We start from the raw sequence: 12,741 nt of genomic DNA on the forward strand, positions 1-12,741 counted from the left end.
CAGGAGCATGATAATAAATAGGAGCAACAAGAACAGCTAATAGATTAAGTGGTAAAAATGCAATGGAGACAAATACAGAAGGGAAGGGAGATAGACATATGGGAGGGGTTGTAGATTTAGGCAGGTTGCTGGAAGCCTTGAGAAGGTGTCATGTAAACTAGTACAGTGGTTCTTAACCCTGGCTACATACAGAATCACCAGGGAAGATTACAATAAAACAGAACAAAAACAATCAATAGCAGAGCCCTGTCCCAGACCGATGAAGTCAGAATCTCTTGAGACGTGGTGGGACCTCTCCATAGAAAAGCTCCCAGTGGATTCTGATGGACACCAGGTCTGAGAGCCACTGATTTAGTGAATGAGAGCTGCAGTGGAGAAAGGAATTCTCCAAGGCCCACCCAGGTGCCTGTGGAGGAGACTGGTGGCAGGCCTGCCCGTATCCATGCGCGGCAGGCAGAGGCCCTCCTGGCTCAGTGGCTGGGAGAGCTGAGGCAGCTGTGGGCTGAGGATGCGGTGAAGCGAGACCCCTTGAGCCCTGGTCCACAGTCTGCCTCGTGTTGTCCTCCTCCCATCTTCTCCTGAGCCTGGGGCTGTGGGTTACCCTGCCCAGCAGCAATCCTGCCTCTACCAAGTTGTCGTTCAGTCGTCCAGTCGTGTCTGACTCTGCAACCCCATAGACGGCAGCACAGCAGGCTTCCCTGTCCTTCACCATCTCCCAGAGCTTGCTCAAACCCATATCCATCGAGTCCACGATGCCATCCAACCATCTCATCCTCTGTCGTCCCCTTCTCTTCCTGGCTTCAATCTTTCCCAGCATCAGGGTCTTTTCCAATGAACTGGCTCTTCTCATCAGGTGCCCTAAGTATTGGAGCTTCAGCTTCAGCATCAGTCCTTCCGTTGAATATACAGGGTTGATTTCCTTTAGGATTGACTGGTTTGATTTCCTTGCTGTCCAAGGGACTCTCAAGAGTCTTCTCCAGCACCACAATTCGAAATAATCAATTCTTTGACCCTCAGCCTTCTTTATGGTCCAGCTCATCTCACATCTGTACATGAATACTGGAAAAACCATAGCTTTGACTATATGGACCTTTGTCGGCAAAGTGATATCTCTGCTTTTTAATTCACTGTCTAGGTTGGTCATAGCTTTTCTTCCTAGGAGAAAAGCTCAGTTGGGAATTATTTTTCCTTCCCACCGTGGCGGAGACTAATCAACCCCCAAAGCCAGGCTTCTGCTGTGTAGCCTGGGATCCAGTGTGGAACAGCCTGTGGGCCTGGTGTCTGCCAGGTTTGCAATCAAAAACTGATGCTTATGAAGGTGTTCCTTGACTGAGCAGTTGATCTTGACTCCTACTTCCCCTGGCTTGGATTTCTTGAGAATTAAAGAAGAATCTCCAGAACAGCTATATAACGGTTCTTTCACATAGACTGAGAGAGACCTTTCCCCTTTCCTGGGTTGGGTGGGGCTACCTGAGAGACTGAGAGCCAGAGAGCTGGCTGGTGGGAGGGGTTGTGGTCAGCATTTACTTCAGGAGCTGGGAGCATCACCAGTGTGGATTTCCAGGCGCCGGGCATCAGAGCCTCGTGAGGGCTCCGGCTCCCTTTCATCCTATGAGCCCCTGCCCTGTGGCTGCCCCTCTGGAGCAGCTGGAGTGATTCCTGAGTCTTGTGGGCTCACCCAGTCTCTCTACTCCTCTCCCTCCTTACCTTCTCTTCCTTCCCCCTCATTTGTCTCCTCTCGAACCAGCTCCCCCAGGTCTCCCACCTTCTTTGCCTTTCCTTCTAAACTTGTCTGCTGGTCTCCACTGGGATCAGAGTGGCTGGAGGAGCCGGGAAGCTGGGAAACATCACTGAGCTCCAGCCCAGGGGCTGCCTTCTCACACTTTTCTTGTACTTGCCTGGCCCAAGCCCCAGGAGGCGCTCCCACTTCCTGTCGTGTGCAAGCTGGTGCCCAGCGTGTCCCCTTGTGATAGAGTCCTGTACTTGCCCACCTGTGACAGCCCACACCCACCCCTCCACCTCCCGCCACCCCATATACAATGCCAGACCAGAGCATTATGCTTTTACTCACTTAAGATGACTGTGGGGTCAGGAGACAGTGTAACATTTATTGGCTTAACACCTGGACTGTGGAGCCAGGTTGCCTGTGGCCCTGGGCAGCTGACTTGACCTCTCTGTGCTTTAGTTTTTTTTTTTACCTATAAAAGGATTCCTACCTCATGGGGTGGTTATGAGGCTTAAATGAGTTAATACGTGTAAAAGGTTTAGTACAGTGTCCAACTGTTTTAGGACATGTGTTATTATCTAGGTACGATGAGGCTAACAGATCAGGAGACAGCTGCCATTGAAAAGGGAGCTTGTTACTCACAGGTCCCAAGAAGAGAGGGCGCACTGTGCCGTGGGTGGGGGTGGGACACTCGGGGATACACGGGGGTCCACCAGGAGGTAGAGTGAGGAGAAACGTGCGCAAAACCTCTGTTGTGGTTTCTGCAGGAATGAACAGGAAAGGGAGAGTCAGCAGGCTTCGGATTGTCTAGTTTTATAATAATGTCGGCGGGCTCTGGGGCACAGGACTGTCCCACGTCACCTGGCATCTGTCCCTGGGGTGATGAGGGCAGGGGAGTGATGGCCCAAGTGTGAGGATCTGACTGGGATGGGAAGCTCTGGACTCTAAGGCAAGTGGTTAAGCATTAGGCCTGGGAGGGGCAGGATCCCCAGGTCAGCAAGGCTCCAGATGTCAGACAGCAGAATGAAAAGACATGCTTCACGCACACACACACAGTATCTGAATAAAATGACAAGATGCATTCAGTTCTACATTCTGGTGTGAATTCTGGTGTCGGTCTGGAGCCTCGAGAGCTGCGTGGATCAGAGAAGAGAGCACAGGCCATGGCGAGGAGCCCCCACGCTGCCGTCCACAGCTCCTCTCGAGCGTCTACCCCCTTGTCCTGGGACGGGGACATCGGGACCTCCTTCAGTGCTGCCTTGAGGGCCCCAGCCCCCGTGCGTGGCCACCAGGAACAGCTCGGCTCGCAAGAGCTACTACATTTCTGTGTCCGTTTTAAGAAAAAGCTCTCAGAGCCCTTACACGTTCTGGCCCCGGGGCCTCACCTCTGAGAGTCTGTTTCGAAAGAAAAGGAAGACATGTTGAATCTCAGGAACGGATGAGAGATCACACCACAAAATACAGGGACCAGCGGGCGCACCGAGGAGCTCAGGGGTGAGACCGAAGGAGCTGGCGGGACAAGGTGGGGGCCTTCCCTAGATGCTCACTGGCTGCATCTTCCTCTCCCTCTTCCCTCGGCCTCTTCGTTCTGTCTCTGCTACAGCAGGGATCCCCAACCTCCGGGCTGAGGACCGGCACCTCCTGTCAGATCAGCGGCAGTATTTGATTAGAAATAAAGTGCACAATAAGTGCAGTGTGCTTGAATCATCCCCACACCATCCCCACTCCCCCTCATCTGTGGAAAAGTTGTCTTCCGTGAAATCGGTCCCTGGTGCCAACAAGGCTGGGGACCGCCATGCTAGAGGACTCCCTCGGGGTGGAGGGCCTGGGCTGGGATTCCCTTGTGTATGGGGTTGGGAAGTGAGACGTCTGTGAGGCTCCCATTAGGGCCTGAACACTTTCCAGACAAGAGGAACCAAAGACCCCTCTCCTGGACCCAACTACTTTGAGGGGGCTGCCCAGGAATCAGATGGGGGACAGGCCTGAGAGGTGGCTGAGGACGGGGCGCCCCGCCCTGTTGGGTGGCCTCAGGCAGAAGCACACGTTCCCAGGCCTCTGCTTTCCCTTTCCTCCTGGGTTGGTGGTGAGGGTACAGGGAGATTCAGAGAGAAGGACTGGCCTGGCATTTCCCTGCCAGCTGGGAAAGGCCACCAGTGTCAGCTGGCTGGCTGTCCCCTCCCCAGCAGCCATTCGGAGCTCCCAGGACTCTTGCTGACCAGCGGTCCTCCTAAGGCAGAGGGTGGCCCTGGCTGTGTCCCCCTCCGACCTTCCTCCCTCACGGGGGTCTTCCCCCCTGTCTCCCCAGCATCCTGTTTGCTGACATCGAGGGTTTCACCAGCCTGGCATCCCAGTGCACTGCCCAGGAGCTGGTCATGACCCTCAACGAGCTCTTCGCCCGCTTCGACAAGCTGGCTGCGGTGAGTACCCCCCATCTCCCTGCGCCCGCCACTGCCCTGGGGCCCTTGTGTGCCTGAGCCAGGGCTGGAAGGGTGGCCTGATCCGGGCTGCCTGGGGTAGGGTGCTGCGGGGCGGCCACTGGAGCTGGTGAGCAGGGCTGCATAGGCTGTGGCTGCGTGTTCTCACGCCCTGCATCGGCCCTGACCACACACTCAGAGGCGCTCTCACAGTGTCACAGCCACAAGGGAACGAGCCCTCCACCAGCAGACAGGAGGGCAGGTCTGTGGGGATCGTGGCCCAGAGCCCTGAATTTGTGGAATTTGTGTCTGGGGGAGCAAATTCGGTGCCACACAGTCACTTTCCTGATGAAGGTAGCCAGAGTGATTAAAAAAAAGAGAGAAAGTCTGAATCTCTACTGGCCTGCAAACAGCTGTGTGTCACCCCTGGGACGTCCAGAAAGAGGACTCCTCCATGTTGGGACAGATTGGAAGTGCCCCCCACCCGCCGCCCAGACATGGAGTGTGAAGGACACATTGGTTCATTAGTCCCTGTCTACACTCTGTTGTCCTTTCCCAGCCTTCGTGGCTTTGAGTCACACTCTGTGCCTTTGGGGAGTCCTGTATCAGGGACACTTACTGCAGTGTCCCCTGGCATGTGGACATGTCCCTGGGCAGTCACAGGATGCCAGGCCAGATCACGGATGAGACCCGGTGCCCGGGTCTCTGAGGGCATTGATGGGGGGCCTCACATCTCACCAATTTTATCACCGAACGTGGGCAAGGTGAATGGCAACATGCTTGGCGCTTGGGCGTAGGAAGGGCCTTAAAGGAGAGTTCAGGGCACACAAATACTTGGGTTCCAGTGCTCCAACTTCATGAAATACCTTCTGGGATGCAGGTTGGGACAGCTCTGAATTGGTGATGAATGACAGTCCATCTCAATCCCAATTACTCGTCAATTGCAGCCTGCGAGGTGACCCTGCATCTAGTGGGGCTTCCGCTCACGGCGGTCTTAGCACACACGTGCTCACAGGCTTAGCAAAACTCCCTTGGATAAAAAATTCCAGGCTGAGGGTCAGCTGAGATTTAGTTAAATCTTGTTTCTGCTTCAGTCTTTCATAAAAGGAGAGTCACAAAACTGTTAGTAGAACCTTCGGCCAAGAGTCGGAGCATGCCCCAGAGCTGGAGTGGGATGGGGCCCTTGCTCTCAGCTCGGGGCCTCTCATGCTGATGAGTCTGCCACCTTCCCTGCCACACTGAGCCAGTTGCATTCTCCTTGAGCCTCAGCTGTGGCCATAAAAGTGAGTTCCTGAGCCTGGGGGCGCTAGAATGCTTCTCTAGGGCTGTTTGGCCTGTCCTCTGTCCCCCACGGCTCCCCATAAGCCTGTCCCAGTGCTGGGGCCTCACCTCGTGCCAGCCCTGGATCTGTGCTCGCTGCCCTAAAAGGCAAGTTATTCCAGGCACAGGGTGAATCTATTTGCTTCCTGTTTCTTTCCCTCCCACTTCTCTTTCCTGCTATTTTTAATTTTTAAAATTAATTTGCTTTCCAGGAGAATCACTGTTTACGTATTAAGATCCTGGGAGATTGTTATTACTGTGTCTCAGGGCTGCCTGAAGCCAGGGCTGACCACGCCCACTGCTGCGTGGAGATGGGCATGGACATGATCGAGGCCATCTCGTAAGTGCCCGTCTCCTGGGTGACTGCCCGCCTGTAAGGACATGTCCATCTCCAGGGGACTGCCTGTCTGCTGTCCCACAGCCCGAGTAACTGACTCATGTTGAACTGGTGGATGCAGGGCAACAGTGGGGCAAAGCCACGTCCCAAGGGCCCTGGTCACACCGGAGGGTTGATCCACACCTGCAGGCCTTGGGTCTTCTCCTGGGCTGTCTGCAGCAGCCTGGGAAGCTCTGCACACAGGGACCTGTCCTGGGAGAAGGGAGGGCTCTGCAGACTCCAGGGCAGCAGGAGGTGTGGAGCCACCCCTCCAGCAGAGGGGGACTGGCTGGCAGTCTCGCTGTGCCCCGTGCTGTGGGAGTGCCTACCGCTCTGGCCCCTATGTCTTCTCAGAGCCAGTCAGCCAAGGGTAGAAGTCACCAGTCCCATTTCTTCCCAGATGAGAAAGGTTGGGCTCACAGGAGCTAAAGAGCTCCCCGGAGTAATACTGCAAGGCAGGTAGATGTGGACACAAATTTCCCATTTAAGAAAATCCATCCTTCCTGGGAACAATAGCAAACAGATCTTTGGGCCAATTCTTGATCACTGCTGACCACAGAAGAAGCCCTAGTCATTAAAAAACATGGACAATCCAAGCTTACAGTCAGTCAAGGGAGAGGATCAGAGATTGCATCCAGGATTAATAATTGTGAGTTTTAGAAGTAGCCTGGGTGGGGCAAAAGAAAAGCCACAGTGGGCAAGGTCAGAGGTCAGAGTAGCTGGCCCAGGAGGTGGCCGGGTCCATTCTGTTTGGCTCGGTTCCCTTCGGTGGTGTTTTCCGAGTTCCCCTGCATGCCTGGGCTAGACGTGGGGCCAGAAGCATGGAGTCTTTTGAGGGAGAGAGACCAGGACTCCCGCTGCTCTGATACCAGGCATGCCCAGTGGACACCATCAGGTAAGAGAGGCAAACTGCAGCAGAGAGCCCAGGATAGGGCAGTTGATTCCACTGGGAGGACCAAGGGAGGCTTCATAAAGAAGGTGGCCTTGGAATTAAGCCAAAAAGGCAGAATGAGAGACTTTAACCTACACAAGTGTCCAGAGGTCTTGTGGACGGAAGACACAGCTCCAGCAAAGGTATTGGCAGAGTTGATCCCGGGACAAGAGAAATGCGAGGTGACCTAAGTATTCCCTGTGGTGGGTATCAGCCTCTTGGTGGTAGGATGGGGCAAGAGCTGGAGTCCACATGGTGGTCCTGCCCACCAGGCCAAGTCAGACTGCCGGCCCCACGGCAGGCTGAATGGGCCCATATGCAGGGAGTCAGAGAGGGTCCAGGCCCCTAAAAAGTGCAAATGTGAGCACCGGCTCCCTCTCCAGTGCCCCAGACACACACCCAGAGCTGCAGAGCTTCCATCCGACTCCCTCTCCTACAGGCGGCCCACCCATCTACTGGGGACCCCCGGGTACGTGCATGGTGCATGTGGTGGGGTTGGAGCTGTCTTCTAGCATGTGGAGACCCCTGGTCCCCTGCACCTGCCCCAGCTTCCTTTCTTTCCTGGGCAGGGTCTCTCCATCATCCTGCTAATGTTGAAGAAGCAGCAATGTGGATAAATCTGACAATTATATGAATGGAGATTGGAGTGACTGTAACTTTCCTGTTGACTCAAATCGGCACTAACGTGCGCTTGCATTTTCAGAACACAACTTAGTTGATGACTGAGGGTGGCGCTGGCTCAGGTGTCCTAGCTGTCGGGGGGAAGCAGTGGGGCCTGGATTCTAGTGTGAGGTGCTGCGCCACCTTGTGGGCAAGATGGGAAACAGCGCTCTCACAGTTTATAGCCACTTGAGCACCAAGGGCTCAGCCCTTGCCCTTCAGGTTGAACAGTTTCAGACTCTGGATTTGGGCTGGCTCAGAGAGAAATGACCCTTTGACCTCTGCACCTTCTCACGCACCCTGACCCCATGCCTTCCAGCCACCCCCACTCTCTGCGCCTGGCCCTGACCCCTTCCCAGCCTTACCCCTGCTCCATCCCCAGGCTGGTCCGGGAGGTGACAGGTGTGAACGTGAACATGCGTGTGGGAATTCACAGCGGGAGAGTGCACTGCGGTGTCCTCGGCCTCAGGAAGTGGCAGTTCGATGTCTGGTCTAACGATGTCACACTGGCCAACCACATGGAGGCTGGAGGCAAGGCGGGGTGAGTGAGTGACGGCAGCTTCCGGCCTGGCCCCACCCGGGCGGCTCTTGTGGGAGGGGCCAGGATGGGCGTGACCGGGTAGCTGTGGCCCTGGGGGGCTGCAGAATCTAAGTGGGATTCCTCTAGTAGCTGAGCGCTGACGCAAGGCAGTTTGTAGGGAGCACGTCCCAACCCTCACCTAGTGTTCATCCAGAAACTACACAGAACTTCGTGGTCCGTTTTGAGATGCAGGAGGTAGCATAAACTTCTAGATGGGGGAGGAACCCTGGCGGGGGATGGCCAGGACATACGGAGGTGGAAGGTGAGCTGGCCCGGCACAAGGGGCAGTATGGGGACAGGTGAGGAAGGCGGGGTTGGGGGAGGTGCTAGGCTGGGGACAGGCATAGGTGGAGGAAAACACAGTACTTCCAAGGAGTGGAAGTAGAGCAGATGGCCTTTTAGGAACCAGTGGGAGAAACAGTGTGTCTGTGCAGAGGACGCTCATGCCAGGCTGGAGAATTGGACACAATCCTGTAGTCAGCAAGAGCCACCGCTGGCTTCTGCAGGTTTGTGAGACTGGAGGCCGTGTTCTCCTGGCAGGCTGACATGTTACTTTATTGTAATAACATGATGCCGATGTGCTATGGTGTGGGGCGGGGCCCACCGAGCCATCTTGATGACTTGGAGGGATACGGCCCCTTGAGGGACCCAGGTAGGGGTGAGCATTTGAGCCAGAGCTCTGGAATTTGAATGATGACTCAGTCGGTGGCAGTTTGGTTCTGCACAGGAGCGGGGGTTCTGAATTCATATCTACTGCCCTCCTCTCCCTGCTTGCCTCCCCACCCTAGACGCATCCACATCACCAAGGCCACTCTCAACTACTTGAATGGTGACTACGAAGTGGAGCCAGGCTGTGGGGGCGAGCGCAACGCCTACCTCAAGGAGCACAGTATCGAGACCTTTCTCATCCTGCGCTGCACCCAGAAGCGGGTCCGGGGGCCAAGGGCTGGGGCGGGGTTGGGCCTGGGCAGGGGCCTGCAGTGGAGGGAGGGACGATGGAAGAGCTTCATTCCTTGTGGGAGGAATGTTTCTTGGCCTGCTGCTCCCTTCTCCTCTTACTCTTTCCTTGAGTCAAGTCCCGATGCAGTTATGGTTCCTGTGTCTCCAGAAGGACGTGAGAGACACAGAGGCTTAGCAAAGGCTGATGGCAAACAGGAGATGTTTTCGTTTTTCTTCTGTTGCAAAAATGCAACAGACCTCAGATCAGTTAGTAACAATGCAACAGAAGGCCGTGAGATGGACATGCGACCTCAGGGTATACAGTGTCCTTTATTTCCATCTCGTTCCTTATCTATTGCCCAACTAGGTTGATCTTGCTCTCTCTCTGCCTGTACTTATGTATCTCTGTTTCTTCATACTCTGTCCTTCCCCCCTCTCACTTTCTAGTCTTTCTTCTTCCTTCTTTTGTCTCAGCCCGCACGTGCCAAAATATAAAACAGAATTATTAGCAGACTTAGTGTTCTATTTTTAATAGTGTCATGTTCCATGTTCTTAATTTTTAAAGCAAACAGGAGCATTTTCTATTTTACCCACTTTATATTTCTCCCTAGATTGAAATGCCTTTTACTTATAAACCTTCCAATTGAATTTATCTGTTGGTCAGAGCCCTTTGATAGAAAAAATTTCCCTGTTTCTTTCCTAAGGAGTTAGACTAAAGACAAAATTAAGCTGTGAGGAAATTTCAGCGAAAGTCTTGGAGACAGCAAAAGTAGATTTTTCAAAGTGGGCAGAATTGTTTGAGGCAGGCGCCCACCCTGGGAGGGGCATCAGGGGGGTACCCGGCCCTCCCTGGGCAGCTCAGCACATGCATCCTGGCTGTGGGGAGGGGATGTGGGGGTGTTGGGGAGGGCCCCTGAGGGAGCTGTGTCAGGCCTGCCACAGACACCTGGGAGAGGGATGGGAGGATGTAGGTGCTTTGGGGAAAGTGCCTTGTGGCTTAATCGACTCATTTTAAAGCATTTGCTTGTGTTTGGCTAGAGTATAAATGAACTGAAATCCTCCCAGGCCCTCTCCCACACCCTTCCTCTCCACTGGGCCCACGGGCCTCCTCGTCCTGCCCCACCCAGGATAAAGGCTTATCGTCTGCCCTGGGTTCTCTGGGTCTTGGTTCTTCTAGCTTGACAAGTGGTCCAGAAAAGATGAAATGGGAAAACCCCCAACCCTAGCCCCAACCCAGAGCAGTGTCTGCTGAAGCAGGCTGTATCTCTCCCCTCTGCCTCCCTGATCTGAGCGGCTGCCTTCCCAGGCTCAGGGAAGGAGAAGAGGGGAAGGCCACCCAGGTCCCCCCAGGACCTCTGCAGCCCTCCACCTCGAGTTTGTTTGGATGGATGAACAGATAGATTGTGGTTGGCACACGGAGAGCTGGCTGAGGCCCTGTCTGTGTATTTGTACAACGCATGTCAGCCCTTGAACCTCACATTCTAATGACCCAAACCTCCCGAAGCTGCCTCTGAGCAACAGGACCTGTTCTACTATTCACTGTGCTAGAACAAGCCTGTTTTGGGGTAGAAATAGGAATCTCTGGTTTCCTGTCCCTCCATCACCCCCAGGCACTTTCAGACCCAGGCTCTAACATTCTGTGCCAATGACAGATGTCCCCACACCCCATGGCTTCCCCACAAGACCAACCGCATCATCCTGTCCTGCTGCTCCCACCTGAGGCTCCCAGCTCCCGGCCAGGGCTGGTCTGGGGAGTCTGGGGGACTTAGGATGCTTTCTTGAATGCACTTTAGAGCCCCAGGCTGTGCAGAGAAGGAAGAGGCCTCTGCCATAACTCCTGCCTGCCCAGGCACTGGGAGGAATGAAACTCTTTGCGTGGGCTCACCTGATGGGCCCTGTCCATGGGCTGATGCCTTTCTGTTGCTCTCCCAGAAAGAAGAGAAGGCCATGATTGCCAAGATGAACCGTCAGAGAACCAACTCCATCGGGCACAACCCGCCCCACTGGGGGGCCGAGCGCCCCTTCTATAACCACCTGGGGGGCAACCAGGTGTCCAAGGAGATGAAGCGGATGGTGAGTGGCTGGCGGGGCAGTGAGTGAGCCGTGCTCTCCAGGGCTGGGGCCCCTGTGGGTGAGGGGACTGGCTCAGGCCCCTCACGTGGCCAAGGGAACCTGGGGAGCCAAGGAGGAAATGTTGGAAAGGGGTTCACCCTGACTTGGGACCAGGAGCCAGAGCACCTAACTTCCAGCCCCAGGCTTTCTCCGTGGACCCCACCATCTCTTGGCATGCTGGATTTGACTCTGGAGCAGAGCAGCAATGCCCCTTCCCCCCTCCCCCTTGGCAGAGCTTGCTGGTGCAGGGGGGACTCAGGGTCCCATAGAGTCTCCAGGGGTCTCTTGGAACTGTCTGAGGAACCCTGGGGAGTTAGGTGGGCACCAGCTTTTCAGACACCTTCCAGCATCTGGTATATTTCCCAGACCGCTGAGACATATACTCTGGCTCAGTCACCCAGGAAACATCCCAGTGCTTTTTGGCTGGTGCCAAGAGATGGTCTTTTTGCTCTCGGGGCTGAGAAACACCCTGCTAACTCCAGTCTCCCTGTGAGGCCATGTGGACTGAGTGCGGGCTGAGTGAGCCAAGGCTATGGTAGGGGCGCCGCCTCCATCTCAAGGGACCCTGCCTGCCTCGGGGGACAGACCCCCTCAGCCGCCCCTGCACATGCCACAGACAGCTAATTCAGGAGGTGCTGCCAGGGTTCTATCAGTGAGGCTGGAAGGAAGACATCAGAGGGTGGGAAGAAGAGGGAGCGGGGTTAACAGGAAGTCGGGTTCAGCAGCATGTTTTCTTTCTTTTTTCCTGAGAGCTTAGCTTCTACATCTGAACACACTCCTCAGCTCCTGCCTGATTCCCAGGCAGGAGTTGCCCACCCTGAGAGAGGGATAGGGGTGTGTGTGTGTGTGTGTCCACTTAGTTCCCACAGATTCTGATAAAGGAATGGGTGGCATGCTCCCTACACTAGGATCCCCACGTTGGGATCTGTGGCTCAAACTGGGTTTACATTGCAGCTGAAGTAACTGGAGACTCCAAGAGTCCAGCTGAGTCGGCAGACAGATCCAGGGGTCTGAGGGAGGGGACAGTCTGGGGACCAGTCATTCTGCTCCTTGCCAGCTAGCCAGTAGCAGATGACGAACTTTTAACGAAAATGCACAGAAGTAAAAAAGTGAGTTGAGTCAGGACCACCATTTTAACTTTTGATGGTCAAGAGGCAACTTACAGGACACCAAGGTTATGATATAATATGGGCTTCCCTGGTGGCTCAGAGGTTAAAACATCTGCCTACAATGCGGGAGACCCGGGTTCCATCCCTGAGTCAGGAAGATCCCCTGGAGAAGGAAATGGTAACCCCATTCCAGTACTCTTGCCTGGAGAATCCCATGGACAGAGAAGCCTGGTGGGCTACATACAGTTCAGGGGATCTCAAAGAGTTGGACACGACTGAGCGACTTCACTTTCACTTTCTTCACTTTCAAGGTTATAATATAAGGCACAGAGTGGAGGAGGGCTGGCCTCTAGCCTCAGGGCTTTGAACTTGGACCTGGTCAGTGCCACCCAGGGCTCCAGGCACCACTCCAGCTTCCTCCAGGCCCCTTGCAAAGCAATTGCTGGACCTTCTGTGTTCTCACCCTGGTTCTTTAACCATCCTCTGCAGACTCTGTAGCGCGTGACCAGCATGGCCAAGAGGTGAAAGAGAGGGTGAGAAGAGAGGGGGAAGACTGAGAACAGGATGCAAAGAG

General features: G+C 54.8%; 1 protein-coding gene and 1 long non-coding RNA gene across 2 annotated transcripts in view; one reads left to right on the top strand and one right to left on the bottom strand.

Moving 5' to 3' along the window:
• ADCY5 (adenylate cyclase 5) overlaps positions 1–12,741 on the top strand; it is a 158,784-nt gene that overhangs the window by 105,048 nt on the left and 40,995 nt on the right. Inside the window, exons 4-8 of the mRNA XM_086402834.1 lie at positions 4,032–4,143; positions 5,673–5,800; positions 7,810–7,968; positions 8,796–8,937; positions 10,879–11,019. Of these exons, the coding sequence (XP_086258960.1) occupies positions 4,032–4,143; positions 5,673–5,800; positions 7,810–7,968; positions 8,796–8,937; positions 10,879–11,019 (682 nt within the window). The remainder of the gene's footprint in view (positions 1–4,031; positions 4,144–5,672; positions 5,801–7,809; positions 7,969–8,795; positions 8,938–10,878; positions 11,020–12,741) is intronic.
• Positions 2,991–7,930, bottom strand: LOC147379874 (uncharacterized). The gene is made up of 3 exons (XR_015164516.1): positions 7,793–7,930; positions 3,274–3,367; positions 2,991–3,121 (listed from the first exon to the last, which is right to left on the bottom strand). It is a non-coding gene; the product is annotated as an uncharacterized LOC147379874 (long non-coding RNA).

The sequence above is a fragment of the Bos grunniens genome, chromosome 1 (genome assembly GCF_055505025.1).
Source record: "Bos grunniens cultivar Pamir isolate PY7600 chromosome 1, Bosgru_T2T1.0, whole genome shotgun sequence".
In the NCBI taxonomy this organism is placed as follows: Eukaryota; Metazoa; Chordata; class Mammalia; order Artiodactyla; family Bovidae; genus Bos; species Bos grunniens.